Here is a 22638-nt window from a genome sequence, read left to right as displayed (position 1 = left end):
GAAGGATGGGAGGAGGGCAGGGATCTCATTGAAACCTTTCGAATGTTGAAATGCCTAGCAGAGTAGATGTGGAAAGGATGTTTTCTATAGTGAGAGAGTCTAAGAAAAAAGGGCACAACCCCAGGATAGTGGGGCATCCATTAAAACAGAGATGCAGAGAAATATCTTTAGCCAGAGGGTGGTGAATTTGTGAAATTTGTTATCACAGGCAGCTGTGGAGGCCAGGCCGTTGGGTGTATTTAAGGCAGAGATTGGTAGGTTCTTGATTAGACATGGTATCAAAGGTTACAGGGAGAAGGCTGGGAACTGGGGTTGAGGAGGAGATAAAAAGAAAAGGATCAGCCATGATTGAATGGCAGAGCAGACTCGATGAGCCGAATGACCTAATTCTGCTCCTAAGTCTTACTAGTTTTGGCAGATTGTGGTTGTCTATTATTGTGACTTAGATGAAGATCACACCACATTTTATGAATAAATAATGCAGAAACCAGGTTACTGCAAAGGGTTCACAAGTTTTCTTGCAACTGTATGTTAGATTGTTCTTTGAGTAGGTTAAAAGCCTAAAACATCTTTGGATCATGTATGTTAGATTGATCTTAGAGTAGGTTCTTCGGTAAGCATTCTGTGAAGCAGGATCTTTAATTACTTTTTATAAGAGCTTTGACAAGCGAGCAATCCAGACATCAGAAGTTTTGAGAGGAGGAATTGCACTGCCCGAGTGGAAAGAGCAGCAGCAAACAACGGCTTTAACCAGCAACCAACCAGCATTTATGATTAATTAGCAAGAGCAAATTAAGGGAAGGCAGGGTCAAGTGCAGCAGCTATCATCTGAATGGACAGAGTCAGAGTGGTGACCTTGAGGCTTCAGTCAGAGGTTCAAAGAAAAGCTCAAGATTAAGTTTATTTAGACCATAAGTCAAAGGAGCAGAATTATCCAATTTGGCCTTCACCCAGTAACCTTTGATGCCATGGCCAATGAAGAATTTTTCAATCTCTGCCTTAAATACACCCAACGACCTGGCCTCCACAGCAACCTGTGGTAATAAATTACACAAATTCACCACCCTCTGGCTCTGCATCTCTGTTTTAAATGGATGCCCCTCTTTCCTTAAGCAGTGCCCTCTTGTCCTAAACTCCCCTATTGTGGGAGCCACCCTTTCCACATCTACTCGTCTTGGTCTTTCAACATTCGAAATATTTGAATGAGATCCTTCCCCCCCCCCCCCCCCCCCCTCCCAATCCTTCTGAATTCCAGTGAGTACCTGCATCCCCTTTATCTATCCTACTTGTAATCTCCTTAAAGAATTCCTCCAGGTTCATCAAGTAAGATTTTCCCTGGAGGAAACCATACTGACTTTGTCCTAAACAAGAGAAAATCTGCAGATGCTGGAAACCCAAGCAACACACAAGAAATGATGAAGAAATTCAGGCCTGCAGCATCAATGCAAAAAAGTACCGTCAATGTTTTGGGACAACTTTTTACCAATAGATGCTGTCTGGCCTGCTGAGTTAACATAGAAACGTAGAAAACCTACAGCACAATATAGGCCCTATGGCCCACGATGTACTTACCTTAGAAATTGCCTAGGGTTACCCATACCCCTCTGTTTTTCTAAGCTCCAAGAACCTATCTAGGAATCCCTTAAAAGACCCTATCGTATCCACCTTCACCACCGTCGCCAGCAGCCCATTCCACGCACTCACCACTTTCTGCATTAAAAAATACCCCTGATATCTTCTCTGTACTGGCTTCCAAGCACCTTAAAACTGTGCCCTTTCGTGTTAGCCAATTCAGCCCTAGGAAAAAACCTCTGGCTATCAACACGATAAATGCCTCTTATCATCTTGTACACCTCTTTCAGGTCACCTCTCATCCTTCGTTGCTCCAAGGAGAAAAGGCCAAGTTCACTTAACTTATTCTCATAGAGTATGTTCCCCAATCCAGGCAACATCCTTGTAAATGTCCTCTGCACCCTTTCTATGGCTTCCACAACCTTCCTGTAGTGAGGCGACCAGAACTGAGTACTCCAAGTGGGGTCTGACCTGGGTCCTATATAGCTGCAACATTACCTCTTGGCTCTTAAATTCAATTCCACGATTGATGAAGGCCAATACACCATACGCCTTCTTAACCATAGAGTCAACCTGCGCAGCTGCTTTGAGCGTCCTGTGGACTCGGACCCCAAGATCCCTCTGATCCTCCACACTGCCAAGAGTCTTAACATTAATACTATATTCTGCCATCATATTTGACCTACCAAAATGAACCACTTCACACTTATCTCAGTTGAACTCCAGCTGCCATTTCTCAGCCCAGTTTTGCATCCTATCAATGTCCTGCAGTAACCTCTGACAGCCCTCCACAACACCCACAACCTTTGAGTCATCAGCAAATTTACTAACCCATCCTTCCACTTACTCATCCAGGTCATTTATAAAAATCATGAAAAGGAGGGGTCCCAGAACAGATCCCTGAGGCACACCACTGGTCGCCGACCTCCATGCAGAATATGACCCGTCTACAAACACTCTTTGCCTTCTGTGAGCAAGCCAATTCTAGATCCACAAAGCAAAGTCCCCCTTGGATTCCATGCCTCATTACTTTCTCAATAAGCCTTGCATGGGGTACCTTTTCAAATGCCTTGCTGAAATCCACATATACTACATCTACTGCTCTACCTTCATCAATGTGTTTAGTCACATCCTCAAAAAATTCAATCAGGTTCGTAAATCATGACCTGCCTTTGCCAAAGCCGTGCTGACTATTCCTAATCATATTATGCCTCTCCAAATGTTCATAAATCCTGTCTCTCGGGATCTTCTCCATCAACTTACCAACCACTGAAGTAAGACTCACTGGTCTATAATTTAATGGGCTATCTCTACTCCCTTTCTTGAATAAAGGAACAACATTTGCAACCCTCCGATCCTCCAGAACCTCTTCTGTCCCCATTAATGATGCAAAAGTCATTGTCAGAGGCTCAGCAATCTCCTCCCTCGCCCCCCACAGTAGCCTGGGGTAGAACTCATCCGGTCCCAGTGACTTATCCAACTTGATACTTTCCAAAAGCTCCAGCACATCCTCTTTCTTAATGCCTATATGCTCAAGTTTTTCAGTCCACTGCAAGTCATTCTTACAATCACCAAGGTCCTTTTCTGTAGTGAATACTGAAGCAAAATATTCATTAAGTACCTCTGCTTTCTCTCCGGTTCAATGCACATTTTTCCACTGTCACACTTGATTAGTCCTATTCTCTCACGTCTTATCCTCTTGCTCTTGACATACTTGTAGAATTCCTTGGGGTTTTCCTTAACCCTGCTCGCCAAAGCCTTCTCATGGACCCTTCTGGCTCTCCTAATTTCATTCTTAAACTCCTTCCAGCTAGCCTTATAATTTTCTAGATCTCTATCATTATCAGGTGTTTTGAATCTTTCATTAGCTTTTCTTCTTGACTAGATTTTCAACAGCCTTTGTGCACCACAGTTCCTGTACCATACCATCCTGTTATTATTTCACTTTTCCAGAATCTGTCTCCCTATCTGCTCTTTGATGTCCTTGTTACTATTGGGTGGTCTATCAAAAAGTGCCCAGTAGAGTTAATGACCACTTCCTGTTCCTAACTTACACACATAGAGACTCGGAAGACAATCCCTCCATGACTTCCTCCTTTTCTGTAGCCATGACACTATCTCTGATCGGTGGTGCCACACCTCCACCTCTTTTGCCTCCCTCCTTGTCCTCTCTGAAACATCTAAAGCCTGGCACTCGAAGTAACCATTCCTGCCCCTGAGCGATCCAAGTCTCGGTAATGGCCACAACATCATAGCTCCAAGTACTGATCCATGCTCAAAACTCATCCGCTTTGTTCATGATGCTTGCATTAAAATAGACACATCTCAAATCATCAGTCTGAGCGCATCCCTTCTCTATCACCTGCCTATCCTCCCTCTCGCACCATCTCCAAGCTTCCTCTATTTGTGAGCCAATCGCCCCTTCCTCTGTATCTTCAGTTCAGTTCCCACCCCCCAGCAATTCTAGTTTAAACTCTCCCTAATAGCTTTAGCAAACCTCCCTGCCAGGATATTGATCCTCCTCGGATTCAAGTGCAACCCATCCTTTTTATATAGGTCACGGCTGCCCCAAAAGATGTCCCAATGATCCAGAAATCTGAATCCCTGTCCCCTGTTCCAATCCGTCAACCACGCATTTATCACTCTATTCCTATACTCACTGTCGAGTGGCATAGGCAGCAATCCCAAAATTACTATCTTTGAGGTCCTGCTTCTCAACTTCCTTCCTAACTCCCTGTCTGTTTTCAGGACCTCCTCCCTTTTCCTACCTGTGTCATTGGTACTAATATGTACCACAACCTCTGGCTGTTCTCCTTCCCATTACAGGGTATCATGGACACGATTAGAAGGATCCCGGACCCTGGCAACTGGAAGGCAAATGACCATCCATGCTTCTTTCCTGCTTCCACAGAATCACCTGTCTGACCCCCTAACTATAGATTCCCCTATCCCTGCTGCCATCCTCTTCCTTTCCCTACCTTCTGAGCCACAGGGCCAGATTCTGTGCCAGAGGAACTGCCACTGTTGCTTCTCCCAGGTAGGCCGTTGACAACCCTAGGGTGCAGTTGTGACTTAAGTATATTTAGGTCTTTAAGCTTTACAAACACCTTCTCTCTTGTAATATTAACTGCACTCACTTCTCTCACACCCTTCAACACCTGGCACACTGTTCATGTCTTCCACAGTGAAGACTGATGCAAAATACTCAGTTAATTTATCTGCCATCTCCTTGTCCCCCGTTATTATTTCTCTAGTCTCATTTTCTAGTGGTCCCTTTTCCACTCTCGTCTCTTTTTTACATACTTCGAGGCTTTTTCTATCCACAATATCTGCTAGCTTGTCTTCATATTTAATCTGTTCTCTCTGAATGATTCTTTTAATTGCTTTCTGTGGGTTTTTAATGCTTCCCAATTCTCTATCTTCCCTCTAATTTTTGCTTGGTTGTGTGCCCTATCTTTTGCTTTTACATTAGCTTTGATTTCCCATGTCAGCCACAGTTGTACTATTTTGCCATTTGAGTATTTCTTTGTTTTTGGAATAATCTACATTGTATCTTCCTCATGGCAGAATCTCAAGCCATTGCTGCCCTGCCTGCGTCTCTTAATTTACTCTGGCCAGCTCCTCTCTCATACCACTTTCCTTTACTCCACTGAAATACTACTACATCCTTATCAAATTTCAAGTTGAACTCAGATCATATTGTGATCACTGACTCCTAAGGGTTACCTTAAGCTTCCTGATCACTTCTGATTAATTACATAACGTGCAATCCAGTTTAGCAGATCCCCTTAGTAGGCTCAACGACATGCTGCTTTAAAAAACCATCTCGTTGGCATTCAACAAATTCACGCTCTTGATATCTATTACCAACCAGATTTTTGCAATCGACCTCCACGTTAAAATCTCCCATGACTATCATAACATTGCCCTTTTGACATGCCTTTTCTACTTCCTGGTATATTCTGTAGTCCACGTCCTAGCTGCTGTTTGGAGGCCTGTATATAACTTTCATCAGGGACTTTTTACTGTTATGTACCCCGTAACTGGGTCACTTACCAGCAAAGATAGAGAGGTCCGTTGAAGTCTGATGGTACTATTTTTAACAGTATTTATTGATAAAAACACACAAAAGTAATATCAATGCAACCATACAGATAATATACGTCGTCAATACTAAATCTAAAAGTGCGGGTATAATAATAATCAATAAGAAATAACTATCGTTGTCTAGGGGATAATGTATTGTCCGATGGAAATATAAAAGTCACTCAAGTTCATTCAAGCTGCAGCTTTTGGTTGGAGAGAGAGACGGATTAAAACTTGCCCATTCCTTTTATGATGTCAATCCTTCGAGAGTCCTTGGGGCTGATTTCTCCTTTGTTGTTAGCTAAAGCCGTTCTTCTGTGGCAAGGCCCACCAATTCCGAGGCAAATGGAAAAGGATGCACGTGGCTTTCCACCGGCTTTCGCTATTACGCTGTTACAGGATTTCTGGCGTTTCTTCTGGTGTGTCTGAGGGGCTGTTCCCATAGACCCTCTTTTATCCTGACTCACAGGGTTTCAGATGTCAATCAGGGTGGAGGGATGCCTCCCCTCAACCAGCCCACTTTTGGTCATTCCGAGGGCTTCAAATAAATAGCTCCGTACTCAATACACAATTCTGTCTCCAAGAGACAATGGCCATTTCCCGTAGCTTTGTATCGCCGAGGGGCCAAGACATTCCAAACGTCTCTCTCTCATTTCCTGGGTCTCCTGACCTGAATTAATAGCGATCTTGCGATTCTCAAAAAAGAGGGGGCTACTTTGGGACTCTTCGACCCCTCAGAGTTGGGCACAGGCGTAACATTACCCTTGCAGTTTCTTAATTCAACCTACAAGAATTCAGCATCTCCTGATCCTATGTCGCATCTTTCTACTGATTTGATGCCATTCTTTACCGGCAGAGCCAAGCTGCTCTCTCTGCCTACCTTCTTATCCTTCTGATACAGTGTGTAACCTTGGACATTCAGCTCCCAACTACAACCATCTTTCAGTCACGATTCATTGAAGGCCATAACATCATACCCGACAATCTGCAAAAGTGCAACAAGATCATCCACCTTACTTCGTGTACTCTATGCACTGAGATACAACACTTTTGAGTACTGTATTTGCTACCCTTTTTGATTCTGCATCCCTAATGCACTGCTCACCTTGCTGAATGCAATTTTGTCCTATCATCTGCCTGTCCTTCCTGACAATCTGACTGCACGCTACCTTTGCTTTTTTACCATCTGCCCTGTCTTGTGTCCCTTAACTCTGGTCCTCTTCCCCCTGCCAAATTAGTTTAAACCCTCCCCAACAACCCCTAACAAAACTTCCCAGGAGAATATTGGTCCCTCTCGGGTTCAGATGCAACCCATCCCTTTTGTACTGGTTGTATCTCTCCCAGAAGAGATCCCGATGATCCAAGAAGCCCTGTCCCCTCTACCAGCTTCCCAGCCATGCATTTATCTGCCAGATCATCTTGTTTCTACCCTCACTAGTGTGCGGCACAGGTGGCCACCCAGAAATTATTACTTTTGGAGGTCCTGCTTCTCAGCTTTCTGCCTAGCTCTCTAAATTCTCTCTTCCAGACCTCATTGCTTTTCCTTCCTATGTCATTGTTTCCAATATGTACCAAGACATCTGGCTGCTCTCCCTCCCTCTCCAAAATGCAATCCGAGATGTCCTGACCCTGGCACCTAGGAGGCAACGTGCCATGTGGGTGTCCCGTTCACATCCACAGAATCTCGTGTCTGTTCCTCTGCCTATTGTCCTCTATCACTAGTGCTCCCTTCTTCTACCTCTTTCCCTCTGCACTACAGACCTATGACCTGTGCCAGTAACCTGGTCTCTGTGGCATTCCCTAGGAGGTCATCCCTCTCAACAATCTCCATAACAGTATACTCATATAATTGATACTCTTTCCCTTCTTTCTATCTGCTCAGCTAGGTCAGCTGGTAGTAGCTAGGCAGGATAGCTGAATGCTCTTCTTGCGGGATGTGGAAAGGCAGTGATCTTCCAGTGTATCTGACGACAACTGGGAGAAGTGCATCCAGCTGCAGCTTCTAACAATCCGTGTTAAGGAGTTGGAGTTGGAACTGGATGAACTCCAGAACATTTGGGAGACTGAGCAGTGCCAGGACATATAGAGAGGTAGTTACACCCACAGTGCAGGACATAGATTACTGGGTGACAGTCAGGATGGGGAAGGGGGTTAAAGACCTAGTGCAGAGTATCCCGTGACATCCCACTCAACTGCACTTTGGATACCGTTGGTGGGGGGTGGTGTGGTGGTTGACGTATCAGAGCTTTCTAAATGGAGATAGAAAAAAACAAAAAATTGAGTTGCAAAGTCCTTATGCAGGATTCCCTAAAGGTTAATTTGCAGGTTGAGTCTGTGGTGTGGAAGGGAAACACAATGTTAGCATTCATTTGAAGTGGACTTGATATAAAAGCAAGGATGTAATATTGAGGCTTTATAAAGCACTACTTGCTTGGAGTATTGTGAGCAGTTTTGAACCCCTTCAGCCCCTTACCCTAGAAAAAAATGTGCTGAAACTAGAGAATGGTCAGAGGAGGTTCATGAAAATGATTCCAGGATGAAATGACATCGTATGCAAGAATGTTTGATGACTCTGGGCCTTTAGTCAATAGAATTCAGAAGAATGATGGGTGACCTCGTTGAAACCTATCGAATGGTAAGAAAACTTGATAAAGTCGATGTGGAGAGGATGTTTCCTATGGTGGAACAGTCTAAGGCCACAGGACACAGCCTCAGAATAGAATGGTGTAGTTTTAGAATAGAGATGAGGAATTTCTTTAGCCAGAGAGCGGTGAATCTGTGGAATTTGTTGCCACAGCCAGATGTGGAGGCTATGTCTGTCTGTTGTACATTTAAGGCAGAGGTTAATAGATTCTTGACTGGTTAGGACATGTAGGGATTTGGGGAGAAGGCAGGAGATTGGTGCTGAGAGGAAAATTGGATCAGCCATAATGAAATGCAGAGCAGGCTCAATGGTGCAAATGGCCTAATTATGCGGTATCTTTTGTTCATTCCACTTGAAGAGGTGTTCCCAAGGTTTGAGGTTGCATCACAACTCGAGTGATTCTGGTTCAATCTTGACCTCCAGTGTTGTCTGCATGGATTTTGCATTTCCTCCCACATCCAAAGACATGCAGGATGATAGGTGAATTGGTGCTATAAATTGCCCTGAGGGTGGATGGGTGATCAGAGAAGAGGGATGTGATGGGCATGTGAGAAATAATAGGTTACTGGGATAGATAGTGAAATGGAATTGCTTTGACAGCTCTTGTATACTCTGCATATCCTCCCAGCCTTTGTAGCTATCTCCACCCATCCCTGTCCATCTGACTCATCTGCCATCCAGCTCCATCCACATGGTAGGCAGAATCAGCTTCCATATTGAAAGGAGGTAATGAGAATACTTCAAAACACAAAATGCTGGCAGAACTCAGCAGGCCAGACAGCATCTATGGGAGGAGGTAATAACGACGTTTCGGGCCGAAACCCTTCATTAGGAGTGAAGTAACATGGGATGGTCGAGGGGGGATAAGAAGTGGGGGGGAGGGATAAAGTAGAGAGCTGGGAAGTGATAGGCTGGAGGGAAATGGGCTAGGGAGAAGGTGGAGAATTATGGGAAATAAAAGAGAAAGAAAGGTAGGACTTGGGGGAGAGATTATAGTGAGGGGGGAAAAAGAGAGAGAAAGAGAACCAGACTAAAATAATAGATAGGGATGGGGGTAAGGGTGGGGGGCAGGGGTATCAACAGAGGTCAGTGAGTTGGATGTTCATGCCGGCAGGAAGGAGGCTACCTAGGCAGGAGATAAGATATTGCTCCATCAACCTGTGTGTGGCCTCATCTTGACGGTAGAGGAGGCCATGGACAGACATGTCGGAGTGGGAGTGGTCTGTGGAATTGAAGTGTGTGGCCACAGGGGCTCTTCCCCCTCCCCCCCACTCTCGGCCCACCACCAACCACATCTTCCCCTCTCCTCCTCCCCCACCCCCCCCCCCCCCCCCCCCCACTCTGGGCTTTCCGCAGGGATCACTCCCTACGCGACTCCCTTGTCCATCCATCCCTCCCCACGGACCTCCCTCCAGGCACTCATCCCTGCAAACGGAAGTGCTACACCTGCCCCCACACTTCTTCCCTCACCACCATCCCAGGCCCCAGACAGTCCTTTCAGGTGAGGCACCACTTCACCTGCGAGTCAACTGGGGTGATATACTGTATCCGGTGCTCCTGATGTGGCCATTTATAGATGGGGAGACCCGCCGCAGACTGGGAGACCGTTTCGCCGAACACCGGCGCTCGGACCTCCATCAGTAGTGGGATCTCCCTGTGGCCACACACTTCAATTCCACCAGACCACTCCCACTCCGACATGTCCGTCCATGGCCTCCTCTACCGTCAAGATGAGGCCACACGCAGGTCGATGGAGCAATACCTTATCTCCCGCCTAGGTAGCCTCCTTCCTGCTGGCATGAACATCCAACTTACTGACCTCCATTGATACCCCTTACCCCCATCCCTATCTATTATTTTAGTCTGGTTCTCTTTCTCTCTCTTTCCCCCCCCTCACTATAATCTCTCCCCCCAGCCCTACCTTTCTTTCTCTTTTATTTCCCATAATTCTCCACCTTCCCCCTAGCCCATTTCCCTCCAGCCTATCACTTCCCAGCTCTCTACTTTATCCCTCCCCCCACTTCTTATCCCCCCTCGACCATCCCATGTTACTTCACTCCTGATGAAGGGTTTCGGCCCAAAACGTTGTTATTACCTCCTCCCATAGATGTTGTCTGGCCTGTTGAGTTCTGCCAGCATTTTGTGTTTTTTATTTATTTCCAGCATCTGCAGATTCACTCGTGTTGCTGTTGAATGAGAATACTTCCCCCATTCTCAAGTGAGCCTTTCAAGTGCAGTTTGACTGTAACCAATTTCAGTTTGTTCTACGTGTATATTTGCACACCTTGCATGGGAATATGTTCAGATGTAACATCTTCACCCTGCACATTTTGGTGTTGAAATTAAAATAAAATAATATTTCTACTGACAGGCAAGTTCCCCAGGGAGCCCTATCCATGACACCCGGGCTGTCCACCTCTCGCTTCAGCACAGCTGCAGATGCCCTTGCTGCATTGGTGGATGCTGCAGCCTTAGCACCTCAGATGGAGATGGCAAAGGGGAAGGACGGCAAGCATGAAGCCCCCCGAGTGGAAGAAGTAACTTCTCGCAGAATCTCTGAGCAGCAACAGCAGCAGCACCATCATCAGCAGCAATCAACGGAACATGAGCGGCGTCCAGTGCAGTCTCCGTACTCATCATCGGCCAAGTCTCAAGCACAGGCTGGGTATCCAGACAAAGCACCACCCCCCAAATCCCGGTACGAAGAGGAACTTAGGACTCGGGGAAAGACCACTATAACAGCTGCCAGCTTTATCGATGTGATCATCACAAAGCAGATCGCTTCCGACAAAGACGGTCGAGAGCGAGGGTCTCACAGCTCAGATTCCTCCAGCAGTGGTAAGCTCCTTTGTGTGGAGACCTTCACTAGTTAAGTGTCGGTTTCTGCAGAGTGATATGAGTCAGGTGAGCAGGGATGGGTGGAGACTACAGAGTCAAACTAAAACTGGTTGCTGTTCTGATTCAAATAGCCATTTATAAATACATTATCTGAACTTTTAGTGTTTTAGTCAACATGCCTCCCTTTAGCATCACAAAACATAAAAGCCATTTATCTCAATTATTTGTTGGTTCTCGTAATGCACTAAAGTGTCTTTGAATGCTGTTTGTAGAGAAGTGAACTCTGGTAGCTGAGACCACCTTTTAAATGTGCACAGTGAATCAGGAATCCTATGGGGCAAGAACTAAGGATTTTATTTGTTAGTATTCAAATTGTATGCATTTTTTTGGCTACCTTCAACTCTGCATCATAATCACTAAAAGGATTCCTACTATATAAAGGTCATCATTCTATTCAGTGTAGGGACCTCAGACTACGTTCTGCATCTGACCTCAGAAGGTGGCGATGACCATAGATTTAAGAAGCTAATTGGCCAGCTCCTGTTCCTATTGTTAAGCTGCTGTGCCTAGACACAGGTCTTTCTATTTCAGTTGACATTTTCAAATGTTAGTTGGAGCCTGTAAGTCCCAGCAGTCTGGACAAATTCCACAATAAATTCACAGTAAGATACCAGAGAAAGAGAATTGATGAGTTATTTATTTTACTGTTGTTTGAGAAAGGAATATTCGCTAAAGCATGGTTTTCTGCTCAGAGTAGTATCTCCCATAGTACAGCTTGTGGCACCTGTACAGTGCCAGACTTAAAAATAAATTACTATAAGTTATAAAAATAAGTAGTGGAAAAAACAAATAATGAGGTGGTGTTCATGAGTTCATGGATCTTTCAGAAATCTAATACATCTGATAGCAGAGGGTAAGAAGCTGTTCTTAAAACATTGAGTGAGAGTCTTCGTGCTTCGGTACCTTCTCACTGATGGCAGTAGTACTTCTTACTGATGGGGTGGTAAATTGGATTAGTAAGTATGCAGATGATACTAAGGTAGGAGACGTTGTGGATAATAAAGTAGGTTTTCAAAGCTTGCAGAGAGATTTAGGCCAGTTAGAAGTGTGGGCTGAACGACGGCAGATGGAGTTTAAAGCTGATAAGTGTGAGGTGCTACATTTTGGTAGGAATAATCCAAATAGGACATACATGGTAAATGGTAGGGCATTGAAGAATGCAGTAGAACAGAGTGATCTAGGAATAATGGTGCCAAGTTCCCTGAAGGTGGAATCTCATGTGGATAGGGTGGTGAAGAAAGCTTTTGGTATGCTGGCTTTTATAAATCAGAGCATTGAGTATAGGAGTTGGGATGTAATGTTAAAATGGTACACGGCATTGGTAAGGCCAAATTTGGAGTATTGTGTACAGTTCTGGTCACCGAATTATAGGAAAGGTATCAACAAAATAGAGAGAGTACAGAGAAGATTTACTAGAATGTTACCTGGGTTTCAGCACCTAAGTTACAGGGAAAGGTTGAACAAGTTAGGTCTTTATTCTTTGGAGCGTAGAAGGTTGAGGGGGGGACTTGATAGAGGTATTTAAAATAATGAGGGGGATAGATAGAGTTGACGTGGATAGGCTTTTTCCATTGAGAGAAGGGGAGATTCAAACAAGAGAACATGATTTGAGAGTTAGGGGGCAAAAGTTTAAGGGTAACACGAGGGGGAATTTCTTTACTCAGTGAGTGGTAGCTGTGTGGAATGAGCTTCCAGTAGAAGTGGTAGAGGCAGGTTCAGTATTGCCATTTAAAGTAAAATTGGATAGGTATATGGATAGGAAAGGAATGGAGGGTTATGGGCTGAGTGTGGGCCAGTGGGAACAGGTGAGTGTAAGCGTCGGCACGGACTAGAAGGGCCGAGATGGCCTGTTTCCATGCTGTAATTGTTATATGGTTATAGTACAAAGGGGCATGTTACCAATGATGAGGGTTTTTATGATGGATGCCACCTTCTTGAGATGCTGCCTCTTGAAAGTGTCCTCAGTGGTGGGGAGAGGTGTGCCTGTGATGGAACTGACTGAGTCTACAACTTTTACAGTCTCTTGTGATCCTGTCCATTAGAGGCTCCATGCCAATTGGTGACATAACCAGTCAATGCTCTCCACTGTACACCTGTAGGAATTTCCAAATCTCACATTCTTAATGAAAAAGAGCCGCTGGCGCTCCTTTTTCACAATTGCATCATTGTATGATGCCCAGGAACTTTAAGTTGCTCACCCTTTCCACCATTGACCCTTCAATGCGTGGGTGATCTGCAGTCCTAAGTCAACCAGTTCTGAAAAGCAATAGTTTGAACGACTTGAAGCAATGTTCCTGACTGCGGTGTCTGTGGCTTCAGATTTCAGCTGTAGTACTTCTCAACAGGATTATTTTATGATTTCTGGTGCTCACACAGTTACCACTCCAGAACCATCTTGGAAGTTAAATGAAATAGAGAGTACAGGTGATAGAGAAGGGATGCACTCAGACCGATGATGGTTTGAGATGTGTCTATTTTAATGCAAGGAGTATTATGAACAAAGCGAATGAGCTTAGAGCGTGGATCAGTACTTAGAGCTATGATGTTGTGGCCATTACAGAGACTTGGATGGCAAAGGGGCAGGAATGGTTACTTCAAGTGCTAGGCTTTAGATGTTTTAGAAAGGGCAGGGAGGGAGGCAAAAGAGGTTGAAGCATGGCACTACTGATCAGAGATAGTGTCATGGCTGCAGAAAAGGAGCAAGTCATGGAGGGATTGTTTACTGAGTCTCTGTGGGTAGAGGTTAGGAACAGGAAGGAGTCAATAACTCCACTGGGTGTTTTTATAGATCACCCAATAGTAACAGGGACGTCAAGAAGCAGATAGGGAGACTGATTCTGGAAAGGTGTAATAATAACGGGGTTGTTGCGGTGGGAGATTTTAATTTCCTGAATATAGATTAGCATGTCCCTAGAGCGAGGGGTTTAGATGGGATAGATTTTGTTAGGTGTGTTCAGGAAGGTTTCTTGACGCAATATGTAGATAAGCCTACAAGAGGAGAGGCTGTACTTGTTCTGGTATTGGGAAATGAACCAAGTCAGGTGTCAGATCTCAGTGGGAGAGCATTTTGGAGACAGTGATCACAATGCTATCTCCTTTACCATAGCTTTGGAGAGGGATAGGAACAGATAAGTTACGAAAGCATTTAATTGGAGTAAAGGGAAATAATGAGGCTATCAGGCAGGAACTTGGAGCATAAATTGGAAACAGATGTTCTCAGGGAAACGTACAGAAGAAATGTGGCAAATGTTCAGGGGATATTTGCGTGGAGTTCTGCGCAGGTACTTTCCAATGAGACAGGGAAAGGATGGTAGGGTACAGGAACCATGGTGTACAAAGGCTGTTGTAAATCTAGTCAAGAAGAAAAGAAGAGCTTACAAAAGGTTCAAAAATCTAGGTAATGATAGAGATGTAGAAGATTATAAGGCTAGCAGGAAGGAGCTTAAGAATAAAGGTAGGAGAACCAGAAGGGGCCATGAGAAGGCCTTGGCAGATAGGATTAAGGAAAACCCCACAGCATTCTACAAGCATGTGAAGAGCAAGAGGATAAGACGCCAGAGAATAGGACCAATCAAGTATGACAGTGAAAAGTTGTGTATGGAACCAGAGAAGATATATAACATATAACAATTACAGCACAGAAACAGGCCATCTCGGCCCTTCTAGTCCGTGCCGAACGCTTACTCTCACCTAGTCCCACCGACCTGCACTCAGCCCATAACCGTCCATTCCTTCCCTGTCCATGTACCTATACAATTTTTTTTAAAACGGCAATATCAAATCTGCCTCTACCACTTCTACTGGAAGCTCGTTCCACACGGTTACCACTCTCTGAGTAAAGAAGTTCCCCCTCATGTTACCCCCTAAACTTTTGCCCCCTAACTCTCAACTCATGTCCTCTTGTTTGAATCTCCCCTACTCTCAATGGAAAAAGCCTATCCACGTCAACTCGATCTATCCCCATCATAATTTTAAATACCTCTATCAAGTCCCCCCTCAACCTTCTACACTCCAAAGAATAAAGACCTAACTTGTTCAACCTTTCTCTGTAACTTTAGTGAGATAGCACAGATACTTAATATTTTGCTTCAGTATTCACTACAGAAAAGGATCTTGGCGATTGTAGGAATGACTTACAGCAGACTGAAAAGCTTGAGCATGTAGATATTAAGTAAGAGGATGTGCTGGAGCTTTTGGAAAGCATCAGGTCAAATAAGTCATCGGGACCGGACGAGATGTACCCCAGGCTACCGTGGGAGGCAAGGGAGAAGATTGCTGAGCCTCTGGGGATGATTGTTGATTGATTGTCATCAATGGGGACAAGAGAGGTTGCAGAGGATTGGAGGGTTGCAAATTATTCAAAAAAGGGAGTAGAGATAGCCCTGGAAATTATAGACCAGTGAGTCTCACTTCATTAGTTGTAAGTTGATAGAGAAGATCCTGAGAGACAGGATTCATGAACATTTGGAAAGGCATAATATGATTAGGAATAGTCAGCATGGCTTTGTCAAAGGCAGGTCGTACCTTACAAGCCTGATTGAATTTTTTGAGTATGTGACTAAACACATTGATGAAGGTAGAGCAGTAGATGTAGTGTATGTGGATTTCAGCAAGGCATTTGATAGGTACCCCATGCAAGGCTTATTGAGAAAGTAAGGAGGCATGGGATCTAAGGGGACATTGCTTTGTGGATCCATAACTGACTTGCACACAGATGGCAAAGAGTGGTTGTAGACAGGTCATATTCTGCATGGAGGTCGGTGACCAGTGGTGTGCCTCGGGGATTGGTTCTGGGATCCTTGCTCTTCATGATTTTTATAAATGACCTGGATGAGTAAGTGGAGGGATGGGTTAGTAAATTTGCTGATGACACAAAGGTTGGGGGTGTTGTGGATAGTGTGGAGGGTTGTCAGAGGTTACAATGGGACTGTGATAGGATGCAAAACTGGGCTGAGAAGTGGCAGATGGAATTCAACCGAGATATGTATGAGGTGGTTCATTTTGGTAGGTCAAATATGATGGCAGAATATAGTATTAATGTTAAGACTCTTGGCAGTGTGGAGGATCAGAGGGATCTTGTGGTCCAAGTCCATAGGTCACTCAAAGCTAATGTGCAGGTTGGCTCTGTGGTTAAGAAGGCCTACGGTGCATTGGCCTGCATCAATCGTGGGTTTGAGTTTAGGAGCTGAGAGGTAGTGTTGCAGCTATATAGGACCCTGTTCAGATCTCACATGGAGTACTATGCTCAGTTCTGGCCGCCTCATTACAGGAAGGACGTGGAAACCATAGAAAGGGTGCAAAGGAGATTTACAAGGATGTTGCCTGGATTGGGGAGCATGCCTTATGAGAATAGGTTGAGTGAACTTGGCCTTTTCTCCTTGGAGCAACGGAGGATGGGAGGTGACCTGATAGAGGTGTACAAGATGATGAGAAGCATTGATCTTGTGAATCATCAGAGGCTTTTTTTCAGGGCTGAAATGGTTGCCACAAGAGGACACGGGTTTAAGGTGCTGGGGAATAGGTACAGAGGAGATGTCAGGGGTAAGTCTTTTAAGCAGAGAGTGGCGAGTGCGTGGAATGGATTGCCAGCGACAATGGTGGAGGCAGATACAACAGGGTCTTTTAAGAGACTCTTGGATATGTACATGGAGCTTAGAAAAATAGAGGGCTATGTGTAACCCTAGGTAATTTCTAAGGTAAGGACATGTTCTGCACAGCTTTGTGGGCTGAAGGGCCTGTATTGTGATGTAGGTTTTCTGTGTTCTATGTTTAGATGTAAATACCAACATGGAGAGCAGAAACTCTCTTGTGACTAACTGAAACCTTGTCAAACAACATTTGACACAACTAACTACATTACTGATCGAAGTAATGAGACTTAATGAGCATTTTTAAAGGGAGAAAAGATGGAGGTAGAGAAGTTTTGGAGAAAATTTCAGAACTTGGAACCTTGGAACAGAAGGAACAGCCATTGATGATGGAGCAATTAAAATTGGGTGGGATCAGAAGACTGGAATTGGAGATGCATGAAGATCTGTATAATTGGAAAGGATTACACAGAAAGGGAGAGGCAAGACTCGAGGGAATTTAGAACAAGGATGAGAATTTTAATATCTCTGCACTTAACTTAAAACATGTTTATCAGCAAGTGGAAGTGATGTTTTTTTATTTTATATGCTCATGGGGAGCAGACATTGATGGAACTCCCAGCAAGTCCAAAATAATCCCCAATCAGTCATACTGCTGGTTCTGGATTCAAATACTGGTCAGTGGGCATGTTTTCTTTCCTAATGACAATAGAGAACTGTGCTGTCCAGAAGCCAGCAGTATTGTGGCAGCTGTTATTGTGACAAGGTCTCTTTAAATTAAGTGTCTTTCCTTAATTTCTCAAAATTATATTCCTCAGTTGTCATAGAGCAGTACAGCACAGAAACAAGCCTATCTAGTCTATCAAACTATTGATCTACCAAGTCTTATTGACGTGCACCTGGACCATAACGTTCCACGGCCCTCCCATCCATATACCTAACAAAATTTCTCGTGTTGAAACCAAACTTCCATCCTCCATTTCTGCTGACAACATGTTCCACACTCTCGCCGTCCCCTGAGTGAAGCAATTCCCCTTCCCACTTAAACATTTCACCTTTCACCCTTAACCTATGATCTCTATTTCTAGTCTCACTTAACCTAAGTCAAAAAAGCATGCTTACATTTAACCTTTCTAAACCCCTCATAATTTGGTATACATACCCCCATTCTGTCATTTTCCTACGTTCTAAGGATCCTATCCTTTTCAGCCTTTCCCTATAACTCAGGTCCTCAAGTCCTGACAACATCCTTATAAATTTTCACTGTAGTCTTTCAGTCTTAGTGATATCTTTCCTGTAGATGTAACTGGATGTAATAATCCAAATTTGGCCTCACCAACCCTTTTTACAACTTCAACGTAGCATCCCAAGTCCTGTACTCAGTACTTTGATCTTTGAAGGACATTGTACCCAAAATTCTCCCCATGGCCCCATATCTACCTGTGAGGCCACTTTCAAGGAATAATTAATCTGTATTCCCAGACCTCTTTGTTCTACCGCATTCAGTGCCCTACTGTTCACCCTGTAAATCCTACCCTGGTTTGTCCCCCAAAGTGCAACATCATGATGGAATCCAAATTATATCTCCTGATCAATGTGCAGTGGTGAGTTCTGTTCCTAATAACGTCACTACAGGACTCTGACTAGGGTGTGTCCATTGGAATTTTGATCACCTCCAATCTGAGGAGCAGTGAAAGGTGGGGGTGGGGGGGGGGGGCAACCAGAGGTAGATTGGAACTGCAGGCTTCAGTGAGTTGAGGCAGAACTAAGTTAAACAACAATGTTAATATATTCACTCCTGTTAATCCTACACTTAGCTCTGCACGTCCTTTTCCCAGCTAAGGGTGATTAAGCTTGGGGTGCTGATGTAGAGGACTTTAACTGGCAGCAGAAAGGCAACATAGAGAGGTCTGGTGTACAGGTTAGGAAGACAGTAAAGGATATGGACATGTATTGGTAAATGCGATCAACATATATAGGTGTATTATGATGAACATAGTGGGCCAAAGGAACTGTTTCTATGTTGTACAACTCTGAGATCAGAGTAATGGATTTACGCTCAGATTTGATTTCTCCAAGTGTCTTCTCATCGCTACGACATATCGAGTACAGATGCGATTGAAGTGATTAGCCCTGCAAGTTCTCCAGTACAGTCACAAGAGAAGGCTGAATCCTTCCAACAGGAGATGCACAAGCCTTCCCAGGGAGATGGTAAGTTCCAATTTCCACAAGTATTCTTCATTTCCTCCCTCTTCTGCTAATCATTGACACATTCACAGCTTTACTGTGCACACTTGATTGGACAACCTAAATACGCTTGTGCACTTATATAATATATGTACATAGAAATATAAGACTGCAGATGCTGAAATTTGGTTCAATAACAAATTGCTGGAGGGACTTAGTGGGTCAGGCAGCATCTGTGGTGACTACTTCATCCACAGAGTCCTCCAGCAGTTTGTTTTTCACTCTGTATATATGGATACCTATGTGTAGGACACCCTTGCGTGCCCAGTTTAGATTAGCTTACTCAGTACATGCCTAGGATTAGGGCTGGAATGATGATTTTCTGTGTGCCTTGTCCACACATAGAAAACATGGAAAACAGGAGCAGGAATAAACTGTTCAGCTACTTGAGCTTACTCTGTCATTTTCTCTGATTGTGACTGGTCCTTGAACTCAGTACCCTGTTCTTGCTCTTCCCCTACACCCTATTTTGGATCTAGAAAGACATCTAGCACCTTCTTAATGATATACAGTGGAGATCTCCAAAGGATAGAGAAATCCATCCTTTGATTAAAGAAATTGAAAAAATCTTTCCTCATTTCACTCTTAAATATTTTAATCCATATCCTGAGGTAGGGTCCTCTTACTCTGGAAACCCCAGCCACAGGATATCTTCCTGCATCTCTTGTGAAGTCCATGAATCCACTCTGATTCTTCTAAACTTTGATGAATGCTAGTTTAGTTAGCCTGATCTCTGCTGCAGTGTTTTTGCTGTCCCAGAAATCAGCCTGGTGAACCTTTGTGGTTCTCTCTCTGAGGTATGTCCTACTCTTGGTAAGGAGATGAAACTTGCACTCAGTACTCCACCTGTAGTTTCATCAAGGCCCAATGTAAATGGAGTAAGTCGCACTTGCTCCAATGTTCAAAACCTCTTGCAATGAAACCCAACATACCATTTGACTCAATTGCTTGCAATTCCAGCATGATTAAACAGACTGTTGGGGGCACTCAGTGGTTCAAGTAGTATACCTGCCAGTTCCATCTGCCCGTCATTTCCCATCTCAGTTCTACCTGTTTCACCACTCCCTCCTTCCTTTCATACTGGCTTCTTCCCCTCTACACTCTCGGTACAGAGCCTCAACCCAAAATGTCAGCCATCCCTTTGTCTCCACAGACACTGCCTGACCTGAATTCTTCCAGAAGTTGGTTTCTTGCACCAGATTCTAGTATCTGTGGTTTCTTTTGAGCAGCCTTGCTTGTTTTAAATGTCTGGTGTAGAGGGATATTCAAGTCCCTTTGTACATGAATATCTTCCAATTTATCACAATTTCAGGCAATACTCTGCCTTTCTATTTTGTTCCATCAAGGTTAATTTCAAATTTGTCTCAATTCCACTGTATCTGCTTATTCATTTAGCTTGTTGAAGTCATTTTGAAGTCTTTGTGTATCCTACTTGATGCCTCACCCTGTTTAGCGTTGTTGGCAAATTGAGAAACATTACAATCAATTCCCTTCTCCAAGCCATTGCTCTGTGTTGTGTATACGTGACACCTGAGCCTTGAATCGGTTGTATCCCAATATGCACCATTCAGTTGCATCCTGGCCTAGTATGGGAACACCAATGCCCTTGAATGGAAAAGCCTTCAAAAAGTAGTGGATATGGCCCAGTCCACCATGGATAAAGCCTACCCCACTATTGAGCACATCTGCATGGAGTGCTATCGCAAGAAAGCAGCATCCGTCATGAAGGACATCCGCCATCCAAGCAATGCTCGTTTCTTACTGTTGCCGTCAGGAAGAAGATATGGGAGCCTCAAAACCTACACCACCAGGTTCAGAAACAGTTATTATGCCTGAACCATCAGGCTTCTGAACCAGAGGGGATAATTTCACTCAACTTCACTTGCCCCATCTTGTGAGTTCCCACAATTAACTTTCAAGGACACTTCATGTCATGTTCTCGATATTTATTGCTTATTTATTTATTTTGTATTTGTCTTTTGCATATGGGTTGTTTATCTGTCTTTTGTGTAGTATTTCCATTGATTCTATGGTGTTTCTTTATATCTACCGTGCATGTCCACAAAAAAATGAATCTCAGGATAGTATATGGTTACCTATAAGTACTTTGACAATAAATTTACTTCGAGTTTTGAAGAAAGTCCTGTTTATTCCTATTCTGTTTTCCATCTGTCAACTAACTTTCAATCTATGTCAGTATAATAAATACAATCCCTAAGTTCTAACTTTGCTCCTAATCTCTTATAAGAAACTTTATCAAAGGGCTCTCCCAATTCCTGGGATGTCCAGACTGTCTTACGCAGAGAGGTTAGAGAGACTGGGCTTGTACATGCTGGAATTAAGGAGATTGAGAGGGGATCTGATTGCAACATATAAGATTATTAAGGGATTGGACAAGATAGAGGCAGGAAATATGTTCCAGATGCTGGGAGAGTCCAGTACCAGAGGGCATGGCTTGAGAATAAGGGGTAGGTCATTTAGGACAGAGTTAAGGAAAAACTTCTTCTCCCAGAGAGTTGTGGGGGTCTGGAATGCACTGCCTCGGAAGGCAGTGGAGGCCAATTCTCTGGATGCTTTCAAGAAGGAGCTAGATAGGTATCTTATGGTTAGGGGAATCAAGGGATATGGGGACAAGGCAGAAACCAGATATTGATAGTAGATGATCAGCCATGATCTCAGAATGGCGGTGCAGGCTTGAAGGGCCGAATGGTCTACTTCTGCACCTAATTGTCTATTGTCTACTGAAAATCTAAATACTCGAGCTCCATGGATTCACTTTATCTATTCTATCATTTATATCATCAAATACAGTAGATTTGTCCAAACAATTTTCCTAGTGAAAGCCATTATCCCATGTGCTTCCTAACTAAATTACCTGCTTGAAGGACCAGTAGACTTTTACTCTCTTTGTCAGTTCCCCGCTATTCATGGTGTCTGTCAGAGCCTCGTTAGTGCTTTCACAATAGTTCACTTCATGTTTATCTGGATTAAAATCAATCTGTCATCTCAGCCCATTTTACCAGCACATCAATATCACTTTGTAGACTACTGTCAACAACTCTACCAATCTTCATGATATCTGTGAATGTACTGATCATGCCTCCCGTATTCACATCAGGTCATGCACAAATGGCAAAAATTGTGAACATTTATTCCTGAGCGGAAAGGGTAACATAGAACATTACAGCACAGTGCAGACCATTGGGACCATGATGCTATACTGTAACCTCCTCTTAAGATCAATCTCTAATTCTTCCCTCCTAATTAGCCTATTTTCCTATCATCCATGTGCCTGTCTAAGAGACCCTAATGTATCTGCCTCTACCACTACCCCTGGCAGACTGTTTCATGCACTCACCACTCTCTGTGGGGGGAGAAAAGACTCGTCTCTGACCTCCCCTTTATACTTTAATCACCTTACAATTATGCCCCTTGCATTAGCCATTTCTGCCCTGGGAAAAAGTCTCTGGTTATCCATGCAATCTATGCCTTTTTACAGCTATACCTCTATCAAGTCACCTGTCATCCTCCTTCAATCCAAAGAGAAAAGCTCTATCTCACTCAGTGTATCCTCATGTGGTATGTTCTCTAGTCCAGGAAACA

General features: G+C 43.9%; 1 protein-coding gene across 13 annotated transcripts in view; it reads left to right on the top strand.

Moving 5' to 3' along the window:
- The window catches only part of ncor1 (nuclear receptor corepressor 1), a 273467-nt gene that overhangs the window by 218896 nt on the left and 31933 nt on the right, over nt 1–22638 (top strand). For all 13 annotated transcript variants that reach the window (XM_073053048.1, XM_073053047.1, XM_073053052.1 and 10 more), the window contains 2 exons: nt 10674–11140; nt 18868–18999. In XM_073053048.1, the coding sequence (XP_072909149.1) occupies nt 10674–11140; nt 18868–18999 (599 nt within the window). The remainder of the gene's footprint in view (nt 1–10673; nt 11141–18867; nt 19000–22638) is intronic.

This window comes from Hemitrygon akajei, chromosome 8 (assembly GCF_048418815.1).
Source record: "Hemitrygon akajei chromosome 8, sHemAka1.3, whole genome shotgun sequence".
In the NCBI taxonomy this organism is placed as follows: Eukaryota; Metazoa; Chordata; class Chondrichthyes; order Myliobatiformes; family Dasyatidae; genus Hemitrygon; species Hemitrygon akajei.
This window is presented reverse-complemented; position numbering and strand designations above follow the sequence as displayed.